Source organism: Enhydra lutris, unplaced genomic scaffold, assembly GCF_002288905.1.
Source record: "Enhydra lutris kenyoni isolate GAN:26980312 unplaced genomic scaffold, ASM228890v2 scaffoldscaffold22, whole genome shotgun sequence".
Lineage (NCBI taxonomy): Eukaryota > Metazoa > Chordata > Mammalia > Carnivora > Mustelidae > Enhydra > Enhydra lutris.
In genome coordinates, this window is record NW_019154106.1 from 6,772,409 (window position 1) to 6,794,372 (window position 21,964).

Here is a 21,964-nt window from a genome sequence, read left to right on the forward strand (position 1 = left end):
TCCTGCGGCCCCGGATGCCCGGGCCCCGCGGGGCTGCTGGCGGCCTGGCCCCTGAGATGCGCGGGGCGGGGGCGGCGGGGCTGCTGGCGCTGCTGCTGCTGCTGCTGCTGCCGCTGGGCCCGGGCGGCGGGGCCGAGGGGGGGCCGGCGGGCGAGCGGGGCGCTGGCGGGGGCGGGGCGCTGGCCCGCGAGCGCTTCAAGGTGGTCTTTGCGCCGGTGATCTGCAAGCGGACCTGTCTCAAGGGCCAGTGTCGGGACAGTTGTCAGCAGGGCTCCAACATGACGCTCATCGGAGAGAACGGCCACAGCACCGATACGCTCACGGGCTCCGGCTTCCGCGTGGGTGAGGGCCGGGGGCACGGGCCGGGGGAGCGGGAAGGCAGGAACCCGGACAAATAGGGGAGACAGGGCGGAGTAGGGTATATGACGCTGGGGGCCGGGGGGTGCGGAAAGCGGAGCTCTGGGGGCCTGGGGCTCCAGGGACACGAGGGGCTTGGGAGGCTGGAGTCCTGGGGCAGGCAGCAGCGGCGGGGCTGCGTGGACCAGAACTTCACCGCTTTGCGTTAGAGTTGAGGCCTCAGATGTGGGGTCCTGCTGGGGTCCGGCATGACACAGGCCTCTGGGAAGTCGCTGGGTTCTGAAAGGGAGTCAGGTTCAGCACACAGGGGCTTTTGCAGGATGTCAGCTGGGGCCCAGAGGTCACAGAGAAGGGGTAGATATTCCCCTAAGAAACAGAGTTGCTGGAAGAAATAGGAAAAGTCCTTTCAAGATGTCTACGGCAGGGCCTGCCAGGGGTAGACACCTGCATGCTCCGGGAGGAGCCAAGGCCAGGGCTTGGGGTGAAGAGGTTAGATATTGGCAAGTTCTGGGAGGGAAGAGGTGCTTAGGCCTAGAGAGGAGTGCAGGCCTGGAAGCAGGGGCTGGTTTGGGTCCTCAGTCCCTCTTTATCCTGCTGTCCCTTCTTTGCCTTCCCCATAAGCTCTCAAGAGCTCTGCCTCAGAGTCTCCCCTCCCCAACAAGCCCTCATGACTCCCCAGTTCCACTTGGAGCCTACCCCTTCCCCAGCGTCTCTCTTCAAAGGGCCAGGCCTGGAGTCCGGCTCGCCTCCCGCTAGGGCCCTGTGGGCCAGGCTGGGGGAGGTGTCCTGGCAGTAATTACCCTCCTGGACAGGGTAATTAGGCTGGGCCCAGGATGGCACCAGCAAGACGGCCCCTCTTACACATTCCTACTCACATACCAACTCACAGACCTGAGGAACCTCCCTGATGTGGTTCTTAGTTCTCATGAGATGTGTGTGTGTGTGTGTGTGTGTGTGTGTGTGAGAAAGAGAGAGAGAGAGAAAGAAAATGACCATGCATGTGAGTGTATGTGGGCCCAGCCTCCCAGACCCCCTGGCCATCCTGCCCAGGCTGCTGTCTCCATCTGTGTTGCCCACATCCCCAGGCTCGGTGCCCAGGCCACAGTGGGCGGGTGTCATTGAGAGGTCACCCTCACCGCTATGGGTGACTCACTGGGAGGCAGGAAGGAGAGGATCCTGCCTCCCCTAGCCCGGGACACACCCCTCCTGTGCTGAGAGTCCTGGCAGGATGAGCTGGCCCGGGATGCTCTTACCCAGGCCCTGATGGCCATGGCTGTGGGTTGTCCCTCTGAGGCCCTGCAGGTGTCCAGAAGAGCATCATCTCCACCTTTCCCTTCTGGGAAGTGAGGGCAGCTGGGTGGGGGGAGGGGGCAGGTAGGAGAGGGGCTGGGTCTGGTGTGTGAGCTCAGGGCCCCAAGGCTGGATGTGGCTTGTGAATGCGTGTCACAGAAAGACATAGGTCCCAGCCTCTCAGTCACTCCTTCATTTATGCCCCCCAAACCTCCTCTGGGTCCCAGAACTGAGGCAGACACAGCCCCTCCAAATCACCCTTTACAGTGTGGGAGACAGACATAAATATAACAAGTCAAGCGTAAGGCGAGGAAAGGCTCCCTTCCTGGAGGAGAAGCTGAGGCTGGAAATATTTGAATGTGGAGAGGTGAAGGGACAAGGCCCTGAAGGGGAGGGAAAGGCATGAATAAAACGATGGAGGCAGGAGATGGGGCATAGCTGTGGGAGGAGGGAGAGGAGTGTGAGGGTGTCGCGTGCACGTGGAAAGAGCAGAGGGGGATCGGCTTATAGAAGATTCATTCTGGGCCATGGAGAGCCTTAACTGTTTGGGCAAGGAAGCAAGCAGCAGGCAGGGGTGTGACATGCCAGGGCTTTGCCGGAGGCGGGTTTCTCTGGGGGTGCTGGGCTGTGGACAGGCAGGAAGCCAGCAAGGAGCATGGGTGGCAAGGCTCAAGGCACGGGAGGGGCAGAGGGCATGAGGAGGAGGGGAGGTGGATTCATGAGACTGTACAGAGGCTGGAACTGTGTAGAGTGGGACCGGGAGAGATGGGGCCTCTGAGGCTCAGTAGAATGATCTAGGCAGTCAGGGATTTCCCGGTGGTAGTCCAAGGTACGAGGAGGAGTGGGGGGAAGCACAAGGCACATATCCCCAGGGTTGAGGTGCCCAAGGGCATCGCTGATAGTGGTGAGGTGTGGGCCCTGGTTTGGCCCGACAAAGGGAGATTGGTGGGCGAGGGGAGAGCTCAGAGAGGGCTGAGGTCTGAATGGGAGAGAATTTGGAAGAGGTGAAAGTGCCAGATAGAGATCATATTCCCAGGAGAGTCTGGAGGGGAAAGCCAGAGGAGAAAACGGCTGTTCCGGCACCGTGATCACCATCATCATTCGATACTACTTATTAAACACCTTCCGTGGGCCAGGCACTGTGCTATCTGTACAGGCATCACCTCATTCAATAGATATGACAAACATCCCTACAGACGGGAACACTGAGGCACAGGGAGGGGGAGCAAAGTGCTCAGCCACCAGCTGCCGCATGGCCTTTTAGCGAGGATTTTAAGTCCAGGACTTCAGACTCCAGAAGCCGACATGGGTAGAAGGATGTTGGAGGACCCAGAGATCAGCTTCTGCAGATTCCAAAACCGAGCTTCCCAAGGGGGACAGAGTCAGTGGGTGGCAAGGAAGTAAGGAGGAGGGAAAGAGACAGGATGTGTGTGGGGGACTGGGCCTGGTCCCTGATGCACGTCCCCTCCTCAGTGGTGTGCCCTCTGCCCTGCATGAACGGTGGCCAGTGCTCCTCCCGAAACCAGTGCCTGTGTCCCCCGGACTTCACCGGTCGCTTCTGCCAGGTGCCCGCTGGAGGAGCTGGCGGGGGCACCGGCGGCTCAGGCCCTGGGCTGGGCCGGGCCGGGACCCTGTCCACAGGCGCGCTGCCGCCCCTGGCTCCAGAGAGCGAGTCTGTGGCCAGCAAGCACGCCATCTACGCGGTCCAGGTGATCGCGGATCCGCCCGGGCCCGGGGAGGGGCCCCCTGCCCAGCATGCAGCCTTCCTGGTGCCCCTCGGGCCGGGACAGATCTCAGCAGAAGGTACCGGACCACAGGGCAGACCCGGGGAGGCCGAAGTGGGCGGGCACTAGGGCGGCGGGACCTCGAGGAGCCCCGCCCACTCCCAGCCCCCAACCTGCACGACTACCTGTGGTCGGGGGCAGCCCTGAAGCCACCCTGCCCCGCCCCCAGTGCAGGCCCCGCCCCCCGTGGTGAACGTGCGCGTCCACCATCCGCCCGAGGCCTCGGTCCAAGTGCACCGCATCGAGGGGCCGAATGCCGAGGGCCCCGCCCCCTCGCAGCACCTGCTGCCGCACCCCAAGCCCCAGCACCCCCGGCCACCCACCCAGAAGCCCCTGGGCCGCTGCTTCCAGGACACGCTGCCCAAGCAGCCCGTGAGTGAATCCACAGTCCAGCTGGACCGGCCCTTGGGTCTCAGGGTTGCCCTGTCCCCATTCCAAGGGGGATTGTGCAAAACAGGGGTCTGTGGGCGGACAGGGGGAAGAAAAGGCCCCTAGGAGGAAGGTCAGGTGGGGCTGGGCGCTCTGTGACCCCCTCATCCCAACTTCCCCTAGTGCGGCAGCAATCCCCTCCCGGGCCTCACCAAGCAGGAAGACTGCTGCGGGAGCATCGGCACCGCCTGGGGCCAGAGCAAGTGCCATAAGTGCCCCCAGCTGCAGTGTGAGTGCCGGGGCTCAGGGGTTCGCGCCCCCGCAGGCTGGACCCACGCCCACCCCTTCCTCCCCTGCAGGGGTTGGACCCCCCAGGCCAGCGCAGCCTGAGCCTCTTACTGCCCACCACACTCCCCGCAGCCTCCCGCTGTGCTCCCCCGCAGTGCCCTCCTTTCCCTCCCCACCAGACCCCCCAGTGTCCTCCCCTGCCACGTCCTCTCTCTGCAGACACAGGGGTGCAAAAACCAGGACCTCTACGTGGGGAGGTGGGCGCTGACTGCCCCCTGGGCTACAAGAGACTCAACAGCACCCACTGCCAGGGTATGGCCCACCAGGAGAGTCTGAAGCCCCTTGTCACTGGGGGAGGCCCCAAGGTGGGTGGGGCAGGACCCTGAGGTTCTTGGAGAAGCTGGCTGTCACCCTGGGACCGCACACTAGAGGGTCACACTTCCGCTTACCGTAGACATCAACGAGTGCGCGATGCCAGGCATGTGTCGCCATGGTGACTGCCTCAACAACCCGGGCTCCTATCGCTGCGTCTGCCCACCTGGCCATAGCTTGGGCCCCTCCCGAACACAGTGCATAGGTGAGAACAAGGGGGGCTCAGGTCCATGGGAGGTCACAAGGCACGGACAGGAGAGGCAAGGCTCCAGGCAGCAAGGATCAGAGGTCAGAGTGGGGTCAAGGGTTGATTGCAGGAGGAGTAAGGCCCAGAGCTGATAGGATCAGGGATCAGTGGGGTCAGGAGTCACAGGAGATCTGGTTGGAGGTTACACGGGGTCCAGGACTATATAGAATGAGGGTCATATGAGATCATGGGCTTGATGGGTAGGAGGGATGAAGTCTAGAGCAGCCAAGTCAGGGGTCAGTGGGGCCAGTGGTCACAGAGATTTCAGGGGTCATGTGAGGTCAGAGAAACACAGGTTCACGGATCACATGAACTCAGGGTCGCCTGAGGTCAGAGGCCACATGAGGATCAAGGGTTGTCTGAGCCCAAGAGGCCAGGTCTGAAGCAGCTGGGAGGAGGGACACGGGCCGCGTTCAAGTGCAGATGCCCATGCCCGCCCGTGGCCCCCTGCAGCGGACAAGCCGGAGGAGAAGAGCCTGTGTTTCCGCCTGGTGAGCCCTGAGCACCAGTGCCAGCACCCACTGGCCACGCGCCTCACCCGCCAGCTCTGCTGCTGCAGCGTGGGCAAGGCCTGGGGCGCAAGGTGCCAGCGCTGCCCCGCCGACGGCACCGGTGAGCTGCGGTGCATGGGGCTGAGGGGCCGTTCACGCGCCCGTCCGGGAAACACTCACTTCTCTCCCCCTTGCTCTGGCCGCAGCTGCCTTCAAGGAGATCTGTCCAGCCGGGAAGGGGTACCACATCCTCACTTCCCACCAGACCCTCACCATTCAGGGCGAAAGTGACTTTTCCCTTTTCCTGCACCCCGACGGGCCACCCAAGCCCCAGCAGCTCCCGGAGAGCCCCAGCCGGGCGCCACCACCTGAGGACACGGAGGAAGAACGAGGTCTGGCCTGAGCCTTTCCATTCCCTGACAGATGTGGAACGCCTAGACCTGACCCCTTGACTTCTGATGCCCCAACTCCTAATCCTTGACCTAACCACAGACCCCCAGAATTGGCCCTCTCATCCCTACCCAAGGTTGTAACCCCAGGATCTATCCCCTGATCAGCAGAATCTGACCATCGCTCTCCAGATCTGACCTGGAACCCCTTTGATTTCCAGACCAGGGCATTGAACCAGCCCAAATGGTGTCCTTAGATCTGGCCTTCTGACTCCCGACCCAAGGACTTAGACCCTAGCTATAATCCAAGGCCCTTGACCAACCTTTGCACCCTATACCTGTTCCCCTGACCCGTGATGCACACACTCCCTGACCCCAGGATCTAACTCTTGACACTTGACGCAGAGACATGATCGTCGAACTCTCAGATCCTGACCACAAACACCAACTGCCCATCCCAGTCTTAACTCCTTTCCCCTCTTCCCCCAGCCCTGCACTAATGCCCCATCTTCTTCCCTTTTAGGGGTGAGCACGGACTCAGTGAGTATGAAAGCCTGGGTGGGAGGGGCAGGGAAGCGAAGGCAACAGTGGGCTCATGCTGCTGTTACTCACAGCCAGTGGTCGAGGAGCAGTCAGCAGCCCAGAGCCACCCGACTGCCACCACGTCTCCCGCCAGGCCCTACCCGGGTGAGCTGCTCACTGCAGGAACCAGTCCTCAAGGGCTGTCCCCAGGGGTGGTGGACAGCCTGGCCATCAGGGGATTGTGAAGCCGGGTGCACCCGGAGAGGGGTGTCTTTCCCATCCCCCACACCCCCTGATGGGTGTACACTGCTGTCTACAGAGTTGATCTCCCGGCCCTCGCCACCCACTGTGCGCTGGTTCCTGCCAGACCTGCCGCCATCCCGCAGTGCGGTGGAGATCGCTCCTACTCAGGTCACAGGTAAGACCTGCCCGCTGAGGCCACGACTGAGAGAAGCCACGTGCCTGGCTTCATTTTACTCCTCCCTTACCCAACCCCACCCAGTCCTTCCTGAGCACTAACACTTACCCTGGGCTTACTGGGTGCCGGGCCCTGGACTGGGCCCTGGGGAAGCCATCGTGTGCAGCAGAGACCCCATTCTGGGTATTGTGGAGCTCTGTCCAGTCTTAAGACACTTTATTCATTCATTCATTGATTCAACAAATATTTATTGAGCACCTACTATGTGCCAGGCACAGTTTAGGTGCTGGGGATACAGTAGCAAACTAAAGCCAGAAATTCTCCGTTCTTGCAGAGTAAACAGGCAACAGATTAGTGTCTAAAAATCGAGTGTGTCTCGTAAATGTCGTACAAAAATTAATCAGAGAAGGAAAGAAGTCTGGGGGTTATGATAATACGTAGCCTGGCAACGAAAGGTGGCTTCCTGGGCCGGGCTTTAGAGAGTGTTAGAAATGAACAAGAAGTGGGGAAGGAAGGGGTGTGCAGGTTGGGAAAAGGGACATTCCAAGTGAAGCCCAGGCAAAGGGCACGAAACACTGGTGGAGGAGGGAAAACCACACACGGACCAAGTGTTGTTGAACCCAGGCAGGGCCAATGCACAGAGCCTTGTTAAGAGGCTTGGGTTTGATCCCAAAGTCTGTGGGAAGTGTCTGTGGGGTTTGGGGCATCATGATAATTGCTAGCTATGGCTGAGCAGTTGCCTTGTGCCAGGCACTGACTGGAGGGTTTTACATACTAAGTATCATTTCACCTTTTCATATGTGAAAGTGTGTGCACTTAGCTTCATGGTTCAGCGGCTGCCCCCCTCCCTTGTCACACCCTGGAGCCAGGTCCTGGTCCGAGTCTGTGTGGACTCCCTAAGCTGCAAGGGAGCCATCAGCCCGATTGAAATCTAGGAGGCTGGATGTGCTCTGGGGTTGAGGACCCATGGGGAAGGTGGCCGTCCTGGAGGCTTGTCCAGGCTGGGACAGTGTGATGACAGCCCTGGGAGCTGTGGGAAGGTGGGGGAAGAGGCACCTGGGGAGGCTCCTGGGAGGGGGGTGTGTTAAGGAGTTCCAGGGAGAGATACTCTAGGAGAAAAGAACAGCCTGCCTGTTTAGGGTGGGGTGGAGCTCCAGATCAGTTCCCGGGCTGCGGGGGGGGGGGGGGGGGGGGTGTTGGGGACCTAAAGGAGGGAGTGGTGGGAGGCAGGGAGTTCAAGACTGGTGACAAAGACAGTGGTGAAGGGGGTTCTTGATCTGACCGCTTAGGCACAACCAGGGGGCAAGCAGATTCCCAGGAAATGAGTTCCTGCTTGCCTTGGGAGGGGGAGGAAATTAACCATTGTGGAATGGGGGGCCCAGGTCCCTGAGGCAAGGGTGTTGGGGTCACTGGGCTAGAGGATAAGGGAGTGACTACCAATGCAGGGTTTTAAATATTGAGGTGACTGGAGGGCGGTGTCTCAGGGCCCATTGGTAGGGGTATTGGGATAATGGAGGGGCGGGGGGGGGGGAACGTGGCAGAAAGTGTTTCCTACTCAGGCCCCTCCTCGACCATCCCCCCCCCCGCCCCCAGAGACAGACGAGTGTCGCCTGAACCAGAACATCTGTGGCCACGGGGAATGCGTCCCCGGCCCCTCGGACTACTCCTGCCATTGCAACCCGGGCTACCGGTCGCACCCGCAGCACCGCTACTGCGTGGGTGAGCGCGGGAGGGTGGGTGGCCCGGGGGCGGCCGTGGGTCCCAACGCCCCTGTGACGTCTCCCCGCCCGCGCGCCCTTCTCAGACGTGAACGAGTGCGAGGCGGAGCCGTGCGGCGCGGGGAGGGGCGTCTGCATGAACACCGGCGGCTCCTACAACTGCCACTGCAACCGCGGCTACCGCCTGCACGTCGGCGCCGGGGGGCGCTCGTGCGTGGGTGAGCGCGGCTCGGGCGGCGCGGGAAGGGGGGATGGGGGGATGGGGGTCTCCCCTCCCGCGCGCAGACTAACCGCCTCCGCCGTCCCCGGGGCGCTCCTCGCGCTCCCCGCCTCCCGCTCAGACCTGAACGAGTGCGCCAAGCCCCACCTGTGCGGCGACGGCGGCTTCTGCCTCAACTTCCCGGGCCACTACAAGTGCAACTGCTACCCCGGCTACCGGCTCAAGGCCTCACGACCGCCTGTGTGCGAAGGTGGGGGAGGCCCCATCCAGGCCCACGTGGGGTCCTCAGCTGTTCTCGACCTGGGCTGGGGGCACGGGCCCCGGACCCTGGGCCTCCCCGAGGTTGGGCTGCGGGAGCCCCGAGGGCCGGGTTCGCCTTGCTGACCTGTAACCGAAGGAGGCCCTGCTGAGGACACTGAACGCCTGGCCCGCCACGTTGTCCTCGAACGGATCTCCCTCCTTCTCCGCCCCCCACCCCCACCCCACGCAGACATCGACGAGTGCCGAGACCCTAGCTCCTGCCCGGACAGCAAATGCGAGAACAAACCCGGGAGCTTCAAGTGCATTGCCTGTCAGCCCGGCTACCGCAGCCAGGGGGGCGGGGCCTGCCGCGGTGAGAGCGGGGGTAGGGGGGCGGCGGCTGAGTCTCGTATGCGGGGCGGGAAGGGAAGGTTGGACCGCAAATGGGCGGGGGCCCATGCGGGAGCCGTCCCGCGACCCGGCAGTTCCGGGATCCGGTGAGGGCAGGGGCGGGGCTGATGGCGGTGAGAGGCGCCTGGCCGGTGGGGCCTCCCCCGTCCTGGGACGAGGAGACCCCCACCCCGGTACCGCGCCGGCTGCAGTGGGGCGGCTACCGAGGCGAGCCTTCGCCGCCGCAGACGTGAACGAGTGTGCCGAGGGCAGCCCCTGCTCACCCGGCTGGTGCGAGAACCTCCCAGGCTCCTTCCGCTGCACGTGCGCCCAGGGCTACGCGCCTGCACCCGATGGCCGCAGCTGCCAGGGTGAGCCCCAGCCCTCCCCACTCCAACGCCCCTGCACCCACTCACGCGTGGAAGCTGGGGACTCGGCCACCCCGTCCGTCCCACGGGGGGTAGGAGATAGCTGATCCACCCCCCAGGTCACGGACCCTGGCCGATGAAAGGCCACCAGAATTTCTATGTAGGAAGGGTCTTAGGGACCCAAGGCTTCTGGTTTCTTTGCTTCTGCAAAGCACGTTACTTAAATTTAAAGTGGGGGGGGCATAAAAGAAGGGGGAGGGGCGCTGGTAGTCCCACTGCACTGTTTCTTATGCACCAAGAGGCGGGCTGGGATTCAGAGATTCAGAGAAACTTAGGAACGTTACACACAGACGGGAGAGCGCAGGGCTGTGGGCCTGGCTGGAAGGTGGGTGCCAGGCCTGAATCGTCTTAAAGGACCAGTAGGAATTAGCCAAGCAAAGAAAGGCAGCACCAGCAGACTCAGAAGTGCAAACCAGCTGGGACTGTGCCACAAACTGTAAGGTGTAAGCTGGGGGCGGGGCGGAGGCTGGCTGGTGAGGGGCAGGTTCCCACTCCCCCACCCACCCCTGCCCTGCCCAGGAGGTCTGGCTTTTAAGGGGAAGGGTGACAAGAGTCACCATTTGCTTTGGAAAGTTTCCTGCTGCTGAGTGTGGCGAGTAGCTGGAGGTCCCCTGGAGACCCAGGGCACAGATGGTGGTGGCAGTGATGGGAGTAGCAGCCCCAGGATGGTCTGGGGATGGTGTGGTAGTAGGGAAATCTTAAAGCACGTTCCCTGAGCTTATTAACTGGATGTCCGGGTGAGAGCGGGGGAACGAGGGACCCTCCAGCTTTCTGGCCTGGGTAACTGTGGTTGTGCTGTTCACTGGGACAGGGTCTCCAGGGTGGTGCAGATTGGAGAAGGAAGACACCAAGTTTCATGCTGGACCAGTTGTGTGGGTGTCCCTGTGGGCCTCTAGGCTGGAGATGCTGGCAGAGGGTGGGCCGTACAGATTGGAAGCTTTGGGCCAGACACACACACACCCAGGGGAACTGTGGACTGCCAGGGGCCGTGGAAACTTGGGATGCGCCTGCCTAGCCAAGGAGGGTGGGTCCAGTGAGGGGAGCCTCAGCAGAGCCTTGTGGGCAAAGCCACATCAGTGGAAGGTAGGGGAACAGGAGTGGGAGATGGGGGAGGAGGGATGGAAGGAGGCTCAGGGAGTCCCAGCTGAGAAACCAGGGAGAGGCTTTCAGGGCAGAAGACGATGAGCCAAATGTAACTGAAAGGTTCTTGAAAAGTAAGAACTGAGTGGTGAGAAAAGAAAGTCCCTGGTGACCTTGGTAGGGTGGCTTCTGTGGTGTGAGGAGGCCAGGAGAGGCAGGCAGCATGTGGGGAAGAGTGAGACCTGGGGCTCTGCCAGCATGGGGTTTAGGGATGTAGGCTGAGGAGATGCCAGGAAAGGGAGCTCGGGGAAAGGGCAGTGGGGGGAGGAGCCACAGACAGAAGGGACATCTCTTGCCCTAATGGATGTAATGATTTGGGGGAGGGTAAAGATTACCCTTAATTTTCTCAATGAGCAATAAAGGGCCTGAGTCCAGTGGGGGACTTGTAATGACCTGTAGAGGGTTGGGACTGCCCAAGGGCGTGGGAGCTGCCTAGGGACTTTCCAGAAGTCCAGCCTGAGGAGGAGGGATAGGGTGGCGCCAGCTGAAGATCAGGCAGGGCCCAAGGCCAGAGGGAGTGGCTGTGACCCAGGGTGCTCAGCCTAGTGGGTGCCGGCACCCAAGATCTGGAGGCCCAGGGGCAGGCATGGCCTCCCAGACCGTCGCGGAGGAAAGAGAAGGGGGCATGGGCCCCCGGGAGAGAGGGAGAGAGGGTGGGCTGGGGGCCTCAAGAGCAGCAGAGGCAGTGGGAAGGCAGCAGTATCTGAGATGCCCACCGTGGGGCAGCTCCCAGGCCGTCGTCCTGACAGTGAGTGCTGCCACCAAAGTGAAGGTCACAGAAACTGATCCAGGGTGTAAGGTCAGAGGCTGGGCCTGGCTGACCATTCGGATGCTGAAAAGTCCTAGGGTGAGGAGCAAGATAGAGGAGGGGAGACTAGGGAGGTGAGTGCTGACAGCAAGAGAGAAGGGGGAGGCTGGCAGGGGGGCCTGGTGCACCTCAGAGGCAGAGTGGCTTGCAAGGGCTCTGACCTGTGGCCAAGAACCAGCTTCTGCCAGAAAGGACTGCAAAGAAGCATGCTCTCAGGGGAAGACCAAGTTCAAGTTCCTTTACTGTGCAAGCAGAAGACATTATTCTGCCAGAAGGACAAAGACAGGAGCTTTTTTACGTGGGCAGAAAGGGAGCCATGGTAGGTGGGGGAAAGGCGAGAGCAGCTGGGGCAAGGGAGGTCAGGGCAGTATGGGAAGAGGGGATGCCGAGGGTGCCCTTGTTTGGTGAGGACGATGAAGGTTGAGGCTTGAGCTCTTTGGAACCGGCCGTGGCCCAGGCTCCCTGGAAGCACCCGGCCCGATTCCCAGGGCAGGGCGTGCTGCACGGAGGGGCTGAGGGGCCTCTGCTTCCCTTAAGCAATATTGGCCTCAACTGCATGTCTTAGGCGCGAGTAGGAAAAGGGTAACAGAGGCCTGAGACCATCCCACGCTGGCCCTCTGACGCCCCTTGTGCCCCACAGATGTGGATGAGTGTGAGGCGGAGGATGTGTGTGACAACGGCATCTGCACCAACACGCCAGGCTCCTTCCAGTGTCAGTGCCTCTCTGGCTACCATCTGTCAAGAGACCGGAGCCGATGCGAGGGTAAGCAGGGCGGAGGGCTGGGAGTTAGCCTGTTCCTCCCTACCCCAGGGCTGCCCCGGGCTGGGCTCCAAGCCAGGCACTCCCCTGTCCAGCGCCCCCTCCAGATCCAACATCGGGTCTGGGGTGCAGGCCTGACCCGGGGCTCTGGGGGAAGCCTTGGCAGCCTCGGGCTGGGCTGTCTGAGCTGGGTGAGCCCCTGAGGTTCCCCACCTCTCTGATCCTCTGCAGACATCGATGAGTGTGACTTCCCCGCAGCCTGCATTGGGGGTGACTGCATCAACACCAATGGCTCCTACCGATGTCTCTGTCCCCAGGGGCATCGGCTGGTAGGCGGCAGGAAGTGCCAAGGTATGGGGGAGATTGGCTGAGAGTCACCAAGGAGGGCTGGCAGGGAATGGCAGGAATCTAGACTCCCTGTCGATCTGTCTTTCCATCCATCTGTCCATCCACACATTCACTCCCCCTTCAACTCCTTCACCTACAGTAGCAACAATAATGAAAGTAATTACAGTGTGCCTACTGGGTGCCCGCTCGCCGTATGTGCGGTAGCCAGCAATTTCCTGAGAACCGGCTATCTGCCAGCTTCTGCACTATGTGCCAGGTACGGAGCGACAACCCAGGGCCCCCACTAGGGGAGGCTGACATGTGAGTTGATTCCTACCATTCAGGGTGCCAGAAGAGGTCTGCATAAGTGATTAATTGGCAACAGAGAGGGGACAATTGAACTGGAACTTGGAGCAAAAAGATGGTATCTTTTTTTTTTTTTAAAGATTTTTATTTATTTATTTGACAGATCACAAGTAACAGGCAGGCAGAGAGAGAGAAGGAAACAGGCTCCCTGGTGAGCAGAGACCCCGACATGGGGCTCGATCCCAGGACCCTGGGATCATGACCTGAGCCGAAGGCAGAGGCTTTAACCCACTGAGCCACCCAGGCGCCCCTCTTTTTTTTCTTTTTTTTAAGATTTTATTTATTTATTTGACAGAGAGAGATCACAGGCAGGCGGGGGGGGGGGGGGGGGGGGGGGAAGCAGTCTCCTTGCTGAGCAGAGAGCCCGATGCAGGGCTCAATCCCAGGACCGTGAGATCATGACCTGACCCCAAGGTAGAGGCTTAAACCACTGAGCCACCCAAGCGCCCCTCCTTTTTGTTTCTTTTTTTTCCTTTTTTTTTTTTAAATTGCCTTGGAAATGTGAGAAAACATTGCATTTCCCTTTTTTTTTTTTAAAGATCTTATTATTTGACAGAGACACAACGAGACAGGGAACACAAACAGAGGGAGTAGGAGAGGGAGAAGCAGGCTTCCCGCTGAGCAGGGAGCCTGATGCGATGCGGGGCTCGATCCCAGGACCCTGGGATCATGACCTGAGCTGAAGGCAGACGCTTAATGACTGAGCCACCCAAGTGCCCCTAAAGATGGTTTCCTAAGGCATAAATAAAGTCCCCATGCAGAGAGAAGCAGGCATGGTATTCCAGGCCCAAAGAACAGGGTGTGCAAAGCACAGGGATCTGGGAGGAGTCAGTTGTGTTTTTAGGGGAGAGTGCCCTGAACATAGATTTGGGGGTGCCAGTATTTAGAATAAAGGATGAAACTGATATGTATGAGGAGGCCAAACCAAAAGTCCCCAGATGCGGGACTAAGAGTTAGGACTCCATTTGTTGCTGGTGGCAGCCATGGTACCTAAAACCCGCCATGTGAATGGCAGAAGACAGTGAATGTGCTCACCTCTAGTCACACGCACAGACAGACCTGAGTGGACATCGTGTTGTGTGCACTTTGAGATCAAAGTGGAAGTTTGGGTTCTGAGCTTATGTGAGTCCCTGGAGGCACACCCCGTAGGGAAGGAAGGGCTGGTTTCCTTGGAGCAACTCTTCCTGCTTCCCTTGCTGGCCACAGACATAGATGAATGCAGTCAGGACCCTGGCCTGTGCCTTCCCCACGGGGCCTGTGAGAACCTACAGGGCTCCTACGCTTGCATCTGTGATGAGGGCTTCACGCCCACCCAGGACCACCACGGCTGTGAGGGTGAGTGGCCCGGGTTCAGAGACGGGTGCTGGTCCCAGCCTCTGGAATCAGGGGAACAAGGAGAAATCCCTTTTGCCTGAGAGTCTGGGGGGGGGGGGGGGGGGGACCTCGCAGGAGGGCCCTGAATGCCACTTTGAGGTTGGAACTTGGCTCTGACAGGGCGGCTGAGGGGAGCCAGGGAAGGTGAGGGAGCAGAGGAAGGAGACTGGTGGGGAGCGTGGGTTGGCAGGATTGTTTGCAGGACCCTGAGCTTCCCTCCTCTCCCCTCAGAGGTGGAGCCGCCCCACCACAAGAAGGAGTGCTACCTTAACTTCGATGACACGGTGTTCTGCGACAGTGTACTGGCCACCAATGTCACCCAGCAGGAATGCTGCTGTTCGCTGGGAGCTGGCTGGGGAGACCACTGTGAGATCTATCCCTGCCCAGTCTACAGCTCAGGTCAGGAGTCTCAGTTTCTTCATTTTTGGAAATGTGCTGGGGAGACGGCCCCTTCCTGGGTCGGTGGGAAATGGCGGCGGAGAGCTCCGACCTGAGCCCAGCGGCTAGTGCGCGCGCGCTCAGTCGTGCCTCCTTTCTTCCCCGCGGCCGCTCTCTCCCCGCAGCTGAGTTCCACAGCCTCTGCCCAGACGGGAAGGGCTACACCCAAGACAACAACATTGTCAACTACGGCATCCCAGCCCACCGTGGTAAGCCCCGAAACGACTCCGCCCGCCGGGCCCGCCCCGGCCCGCCCACCGAGCTTCGGACCGCCCCGATCCCGCCCGTGCCCGCTAGGTCGGTAGCGGGCCCTGGGGTAAGCCCCGCCCACATCTTCAGCGTCTGCCCCGCCCCTAGCACGCCTACGTCCGGGCCCGAAAAAGCCTCTCCCGCCGAGTTTGCTTGGCTCCCGCGGTTAGCCCCGCCCCCACTTCCCTGGCTGCGGGCCAGAGCCGCCCGGCAGGTAAGGACCACGGGGCGCCCACGGCTTGTCCCTCCGCAGACATCGACGAGTGCATATTGTTTGGGGCGGAGATCTGCAAGGAGGGCAAGTGCGTGAATACGCAGCCGGGCTACGAGTGCTATTGCAAGCAAGGCTTCTACTACGACGGGAACCTGCTGGAGTGCGTGGGTGAGTGCAGGCGATCCCCGCGGCGTGGGACCGCGGCCGGGAGACACACACAACCACCCTACTTCGGGCCGGTTCCCTCCACGGGCGCTTTTCCTCCCCGCAGACGTGGACGAGTGCCTGGACGAGTCCAACTGCCGGAACGGAGTGTGTGAGAACACGCGCGGCGGCTACCGCTGTGCCTGCACGCCCCCGGCCGAGTACAGCCCAGCGCAGCGCCAGTGTCTGAGCCCAGAGGAGATGGGTGAGGCCCGGGCCTGCTGGCTGGGGAAACAGGAGGGGAGCGGGGACCGGGCCGAGCCGTGACCGCCACCCCCGCACATGCCCTCGCTACCCGTAGACGTAGACGAGTGCCAGGACCCGGCAGCCTGCCGCCCTGGTCGCTGCGTCAACCTGCCGGGCTCCTACCGCTGCGAGTGCCGCCCGCCCTGGGTGCCCGGGCCCTCCGGCCGCGATTGCCAGCTCCCAGAGAGCCCAGCCGGTGAGGGCGAGAGTTGTCCTGGGCCAATCCGAGGGCCCGGTCCGCTGTGTGGAGCCCCGGGGTCGCGGCCCCCGCGAGGGTGGGTGGGAACGGGGGGGCCGATTGCCCCCCACCCCCGCCTTGGGGCGCCTAGCTGATGCCGGGTCTCCCTCCGCAGAGCGTGCCCCGGAGCTGCGGGACGTGTGCTGGGCCCAGCGTGGAGAAGACGGCATGTGCGCGGGGCCCCTAGCCGGGCCAACCCTCACCTTCGACGACTGCTGCTGTCGCCAGGGACGCGGCTGGGGAGCCCAGTGCCGCCCCTGCCCGCCGCGCAGCTCCGGTGAGCCAAACCGCCGCGCGCCCCCGGAGCGGTTGGGGCGGGAGCTGGGTGCATCCACGTCGCTGACCGCCCCTGTCCCTCCCAGGGTCCCAGTGCCCGACGTCGCAGAGTGAGAGCAATTCTTTCTGGGACGCGAGTCCCCTGCTGCTGGGGAAGCCCCCTCGAGGTGAGTGTAGCAGGAGGGCAAGGCGTGGTGGTGGTCGGCGGGGGTTCCAGTCCGGCTGCAGGTAGTGGAGGTGGAGGTTAATGTCGACATTCTCCCGGCCTGCGCAGAAGAGGACAGCTCAGAGGAGGATTCCGACGAGTGCCGCTGCGTGAGTGGCCGCTGCGTGCCCCGGCCCGGTGGCGCCGTGTGCGAGTGTCCTGGAGGCTTCCAGCTCGACGCCTCTCGCGCGCGCTGTGTGGGTGAGCCGGGGGCGGGGTGGGGCGCGGCCGGAGGGAGGTGTGCAAGCTAAGGGGGCTGCGTACTCTGGCGCCCCGGTGAAGCCCGCACCTGTCGCCCCCACCCCCAGACATCGACGAGTGCCGGGAGCTGAACCAGCGCGGGCTGCTGTGCAAGAGCGAGCGCTGCGTGAACACGAGCGGCTCCTTCCGCTGCGTCTGCAAAGCTGGCTTCGCGCGCAGCCGCCCGCACGGGGCCTGCGTGCCCCAGCGCCGCCGCTGACGCGGAGCCCGGACCTCGGCCATCAGCGAGAGAGGTTTCCGCCTGAGCCTCTAGGCGAGCTCAGCCTCTGCTGCCTGCCCCAACTCGGGGCTCGGACCCAGGGACTCTCCAGGGCTCTCAGACCCCTCCCTGCGCCCAGCAGCGCCGCCCAGTTCACAGGAAGAGACTGGGTCTCTGGCACTGGCGGCCTTCCTCCCAGAGGGCATTTCCTGGCAACCGATAAATCAGATCGTGCCTCTTTACTCTTGGTTTTCCAAGCAAATTAATGTTCATGTCTGTGGTAGGCGTGGACTCCACAGGGCTGCGCCAGACCCGAGCCTCCTGGGAGGGGCTACACTGAGCCAACACCAGGGTGTGAAATAGAATTTATTGTGGCTCTGATTATGTACACGTGAGATGTGCCTGGCCAGACTGGCCGGGCTGCATGGTTTGTACAATAAATACATCCGCGGGGCCCGCTCTCCGCGGCTACAAGCGCCCGCACCCGCAGTTCAGTCCAGCTTCCGGGTGCCCAGCTTCATGGGGCCCTTGGCTGCCTTCTTCTCCGCGCGTTTGGCCTCCATCTCCCGCCTGCGCTCCTCACGCTTCTTCCGGGCCAGCTCGGCCTTCCCTTGCCCTGGGAGCAGGAGGAGGTGGGCTGAGGGCTTCAGGAGCACAGGGGGCTCAGCTGCCCAGCCTGCACTTGCCCCAAGGTCAATAGCCCTAGTCCACCAGCTGTCCCAGGGGAAGCACTTACGGTTCTCTGTCTCCAGACCCTCCCAGTTGTCATCGCCCCACGAATCAGGTCTCAGCTGAAACGAAAGTGTGGCGGGAGTGGGCATGGACTCCCAGCTGAGGTCTACCCCAGTCTGTACCCTCCCCCAGATGGGTGCCACGTACCTGCGCACCAGTCTCCCGTCGAGCCGACAGGGCAGCAAAGGGATCACCTTTGTCGCTGGGCTCCGGGCCACCCCAGTTATATTCACTGGCCAGCCGTGTGCCCTCAGGGGGTGGCTCTGGGGGACTTGGGTCCTGCCAGCCCTGCTCCCATGAGCCCTCCGCATCCCAGCTGCTCCAGTCTGACTCGGGGGATTTGACATCCAGGCTGCTGGTCTGCAGAAGGTGGGAAGGTGGTGCCTGATGGGGTGGGGGGAGCTGGCCCCACCCCCACAGAAACACCCGTGTCCCACTCTGCTTACCTGCCCAGCACGGCTAGCCTGGCCCCCAGTACTCCAGTCTTCCTGCTGGACCAACACCGATTCGGCCTCCTGCTGCAGTGTGGGAAGGAGAGGACGGCCATAGACACGCCAGCCCGCCCCCGAAGGGCCAGGAAGCCTGCTAGCCCCTTCCCAGCCATGGGCTCTATCCTTTCTTCTTTTGCATTCCATCTCATTTGCTCCTCAAGCCTTGTTTCCCATCCAGAGTGCACGTGCCATCACTCTGAGGCTGGGGAGTAAGATCTAGCTGGTCCACACCCTCCCCACAGCCCCAGGCCAGACACTGCTGACAGCAGGTGGAGAAATCGGGCCCAGAGGCCTGTCCCCATTCCCTTCAGCGTAGCCCCACTCCATCCTCAGCAACCCCTCTCCATAGGCCTGGGGATGGCCGCTCCTTGCTGACCAGTGGAGCCAGTGGGCAAAGGATGGGGACCAGAAGAGAGTGAGGAAGACCAAGGGGCTGCCCCCAAAACCACCCACCTGGACTCCCATTCCCAGCCCTGCTCCCCGGAGCCCTTGGAGCTGAGTGGGTGTCCGCTGCCAGCTCTTACCCATAAGAGCTACTCCAGGACGCCGCCTCACCAGGGACGCCGCCTCACCAGGGACACCGTGCAGATGAGGACAGGCGGGACTCCAGCCAAGGCCACCCAAGCTCCTTGAAGGCAGGCTTCAACCTTTGAGCTGGAGTCGCCTAGGGAGACCCCTGAGCCCCACTCACCTCCAAGCTGCCCCAGTCTTCATCGTCCCATCTGTCAGCAGCACTGCTGTCGTCTGCCGTGTCTGTGCCCTCCTCTTGCGTCTCCCAGGGGCCTGGGGTTGCGGGTGTGGCAGGAACGAGGGTAGGGGCCGGGGCAGGAAGTCCTGAGGAGCAGAGGCTCACTGAGCTCCCATACACTGGGACCCAGGAAGGTCTCAAAACAGGGAGAGGTTGCTGGGGGGTGGAGGGAGGTGTAGGGAGGGAAAGCTCATGAGGGAACTAGACTCTGCCCTGTCCCCGCATCCCCACTGCCACGCCAGGGGAAGCCAGACAGAATAGCTCCTGGGTGCTGGCACCCCTGAGCCCTCTGAGTCACCGATGCAGCCACTCTGGGACACTCACCCTCAGGCGTGGGTCTCTGGGGGACGTTGGTCTCAGCTGGGGCGGCTGCTGGGTGTGCACGGATCAGCTTGGAGGTGAGCGAGGAGACCCCTGTCACAGCCCAGCCTGCCCAGCTGGCTGCCGCCCCTCCCATGCCGGGGCTGGATGCTGCGTGGACATCCTTCTCTGGGCAGTGACAGAAGGCAGAGACAGGGACAGTCACCCCAGGCTCTCTATGGGGAAGGTGACAGGAAGGCAGGAACTAACACGGAGCAACTTGTAGTGGCCCCCCTTCTCCGGGCCTGTGCTCTCCCATCGGTGGGATGGGAGCGGTGAGGAGCCGTGGTGTCAGGTCTGCTCCCTGCTGTTCTAGCTTCCAGATACTCCAGTGAGGGGGAAGGGGGCCATGAAAGGTGACAGTCAAAGATGTGGTGGGAGGGAAAGGGAACATGAGTGTGGGCCACTCACCCACTTCAGCCAGCTGGGTGGGGTCCTCGGACACAGACTCCAGTTGGGACAGGAAGCTTCGAATGGCCTTGAAGGCCTGTGGGGGAGGAAGGGGCAGAGCTGGGGCCTCCAGGGTTCCTGCGAGCCCACCGGGCCAGCCAGGGCCCAGCTAACCCCCGGAGCTCCAGCTCGAACCCAGGCCCAGCTGTGCCTCACCTGGTCTCGCACAGATTTCTCGGGATCCACAGTGAGGCCGCAGAGCACAGGCAGGATCTTGTGGGCACAGTCGTTCATCGAGTAGAGATTGTGGGTGGCCGCAAAGCCCAGGACACCCGCCACCCGGGAAGGCGCGAATGGGTCCTTAGTGGCCCGGCTGAAGGCAGAGGTGAGGACCCTGTGCCTGGTCTGGGGAGGGCCGGGGGAGAGCGCTCCTGAGTGGAGGGTCCGTACTGGGACCCAGGACTGCCAGACCGGCTTCCCAGAGCAGAACCATCTACGGATGCTCCCACCCCCAAGTCAGAAAAACGTGAGCTAATCACCGACAAATGGGGAGACTTTTTACTGAAAACTCAATCTTGGCTTCTCCTCCCAGATCAGTGGGTTCCTGCTGCCTCAGGACAGCGGGGGCTGGAACAGCAGCTGCCTTGGGGCTAGGGCCTGCGCCTCTCTCCGGACCTGTGCACTGACATCATTCATTCATTCATTCATTCATTCATTCATTCCTGCTATGTGTCTGCATTTGCAAACCCTGGCCTCGGGGCTGCCCATGGCGTCGGGGCCAAGCAAGCCAGAGTTTGGCTCCCAGATCCAGCACCATCGGCTCTCTGACGCTGGGGCTGGGAGGATGACTGCACAAGAAGGCCTGGCCCCGGAGGACGCTGGGCCCCAAGGCAGGGACAAAAGCCCCAGGCGGCAGGCTGGGCACTCACACTGGCACTGAGGTAGGAGCCGATCTTGCCCAGGCAGACGGTGGTGTTGCAGCGAATGGGGCCCTGCTCGTCCTTGGCCTGCAGCCGCGCGAAGTGCTTCATCAGCTCCACGTTGAGGTTGGCCTCGTTCAGCTTCGGGGCCAAGAGCAGCATGGACTGCGGGGGTGGGGGCAGGGTGGAAATTGGAGGCCACAGCCAGCAAAGCGCCATGGGGAGGAGTGGCCTCCTGGGAGGGTGTGGAGGCCGACAGGGACACTGGGCTCTGACAGGACCGGCCAAGGCCCTCCCAAACCTGCCTCCCCAGCAGGTCCTGGCCCCTACCTGGAATGCTGAGCAACGGGACACTTCTCTGTCCCCTTCACCCCACAACCTCTGAGGTTTGCTCACGCTCCTGTCTCCCATCTTTCTCCTTCTGCTCTCTCTTGCGTGCACTCGACTCAGATGTCCACAGAAACACCCCCACCACACTCGACTAACTGGCTGGAGGGGAGATCACCAGGGACCTCTGTGTTGCTAAGTCCAATGGCCAATTCTCCATCCCAACCAAACCCGACCCCTCAGCGCTGTGACATCCCCAAGCTCTCCCTCCTGGAGACTTCCATCTCTGGTCCTCCAGGCCCCCACCCTCTCCTGGTTCTCCTCGGACCTCACTGGCCGCTCCTTCTAGGTCTCCTGTGGCCGAGATCTCACTGTTCAGAGCCCCAGAGCGGCTCCCCAGGCCCCTTCTCTTGTACACCGCACCCTACGTGACCTTACCCCTTCGTGGCTTTGAAAGCCCTGAGTAGTGGACAATGCCCAGGTGCACACCTCCGGCCCAGGCTTCTTCCTAAAACTACACACACGTATAACCAGCGGCCAAACAGACACCCGCACCTGCCTAACAGACGTGGCCAATTGCAGACCGACCTCTTCCTGCAAAACTGCTGCTCCCAGTCTTCTCGGTAAATGGCAACTTAACCTTCCAGCTGCCCAGGCCAGAAACCTCGGAGCCATACTTGGCTTCACAGCCACCCACGGGCACATACCATCTGCCCGCCCCCTTTGGAACGTGGCCCCTTCTGTCCACCCGCTACTGCCTTTCAGATCTGAGCCCCCATGACCTCTCAGATGCCACCTCTCTGCCCCTTCAGCCATGCTATCCCTCCTGCTGCTATTCCTCCATTCCAGGCACGTGCTAGCCTCCAGATCTCTGGGCACAGTCCCTCTGCACACAGCACGTTTCCTCACCATCTCCCTGCAGCCTGACTCTTTGCCTCCCTTCCTTTAGTGACACCTCCCTGGCAAAGGCTTCCCTGACTGCTGTTCTCAAAACTGCAAACCCTTCTCTTCACGCTCTGTGACTTTCTAACACAGTTTTTCTTTTCTTTTCTTTTCTTCTCTTTTCTTTTTAAGACTTTATTTATTTTAGAAAGAGAGCAGTCGTGCGTGCACTGGAGCAGGGGGAGGAACAGAGGGAGAGGGAGAAGCAGATGCCATGCTGAGCACA

At 61.7% G+C, this 21,964-nt stretch overlaps 2 protein-coding genes across 6 annotated transcripts in view; one reads left to right on the forward strand and one right to left on the reverse strand.

Annotated features, from left to right (window-relative positions):
- Nucleotides 1-17,307, forward strand: LOC111149403 (latent transforming growth factor beta binding protein 3). 2 transcript variants are annotated; one of them, XM_022506429.1, is made up of 28 exons: nucleotides 1-342; nucleotides 3,121-3,450; nucleotides 3,601-3,803; nucleotides 3,984-4,089; nucleotides 4,308-4,400; nucleotides 4,543-4,665; nucleotides 5,161-5,319; nucleotides 5,405-5,590; nucleotides 6,111-6,127; nucleotides 6,202-6,274; nucleotides 6,429-6,527; nucleotides 8,121-8,246; nucleotides 8,332-8,463; nucleotides 8,587-8,715; nucleotides 8,956-9,078; nucleotides 9,344-9,466; nucleotides 12,112-12,234; nucleotides 12,463-12,582; nucleotides 14,131-14,259; nucleotides 14,530-14,697; nucleotides 14,862-14,945; nucleotides 15,239-15,367; nucleotides 15,471-15,608; nucleotides 15,705-15,845; nucleotides 16,003-16,164; nucleotides 16,250-16,330; nucleotides 16,438-16,569; nucleotides 16,677-17,307. In XM_022506429.1, the coding sequence occupies exons 1-28, from the start codon at nucleotides 15-17 to the stop codon at nucleotides 16,826-16,828; spliced, it is 3,909 nt and encodes a 1,302-aa protein (XP_022362137.1). In that variant the 5' UTR covers nucleotides 1-14; the 3' UTR covers nucleotides 16,829-17,307. The 2 variants fall into 2 exon arrangements, with proteins under 2 accessions (XP_022362137.1, XP_022362138.1); XM_022506430.1 differs by lacking the exon at nucleotides 15,705-15,845.
- Nucleotides 17,182-21,964, reverse strand: part of LOC111149404 (SCY1 like pseudokinase 1) — an 11,308-nt gene continuing 6,525 nt past the window's right edge. The window contains exons 10-18 of one of the 4 annotated variants that reach the window (XM_022506433.1): nucleotides 20,479-20,634; nucleotides 19,766-19,954; nucleotides 19,571-19,646; nucleotides 19,124-19,288; nucleotides 18,743-18,834; nucleotides 17,998-18,078; nucleotides 17,708-17,920; nucleotides 17,565-17,619; nucleotides 17,182-17,444 (exon numbers count right to left, since the gene is read on the reverse strand). In XM_022506433.1, coding sequence (XP_022362141.1) covers nucleotides 17,320-17,444; nucleotides 17,565-17,619; nucleotides 17,708-17,920; nucleotides 17,998-18,078; nucleotides 18,743-18,834; nucleotides 19,124-19,288; nucleotides 19,571-19,646; nucleotides 19,766-19,954; nucleotides 20,479-20,634 — 1,152 coding nt within the window. In that variant the 3' untranslated portion in view covers nucleotides 17,182-17,319. Of the gene's footprint in view, nucleotides 17,445-17,564; nucleotides 17,620-17,707; nucleotides 17,921-17,997; nucleotides 18,079-18,575; nucleotides 18,886-19,123; nucleotides 19,289-19,570; nucleotides 19,647-19,765; nucleotides 19,955-20,478; nucleotides 20,635-21,964 lie in introns of those variants that run through there. The other 3 variants (XM_022506431.1, XM_022506432.1, XR_002640763.1) reach the window with 3 other exon arrangements.

Excerpts from the sequence above, each read along its gene's own strand:
- LOC111149403 (XM_022506429.1), top strand. The coding sequence starts at position 15 with ATGCCCGGGCCCCGCGGGGCTGCTGGCGGCCTGGCCCCTGAGATGCGC. Across the intron at positions 4,090-4,307 it reads TAAGTGCCCCCAGCTGCAGT|ACACAGGGGTGCAAAAACCA; the intron begins GTGAGTGCCGGG and ends CTCTCTCTGCAG. Across the intron at positions 12,583-14,130 it reads AGGCGGCAGGAAGTGCCAAG|ACATAGATGAATGCAGTCAG; the intron begins GTATGGGGGAGA and ends TGCTGGCCACAG.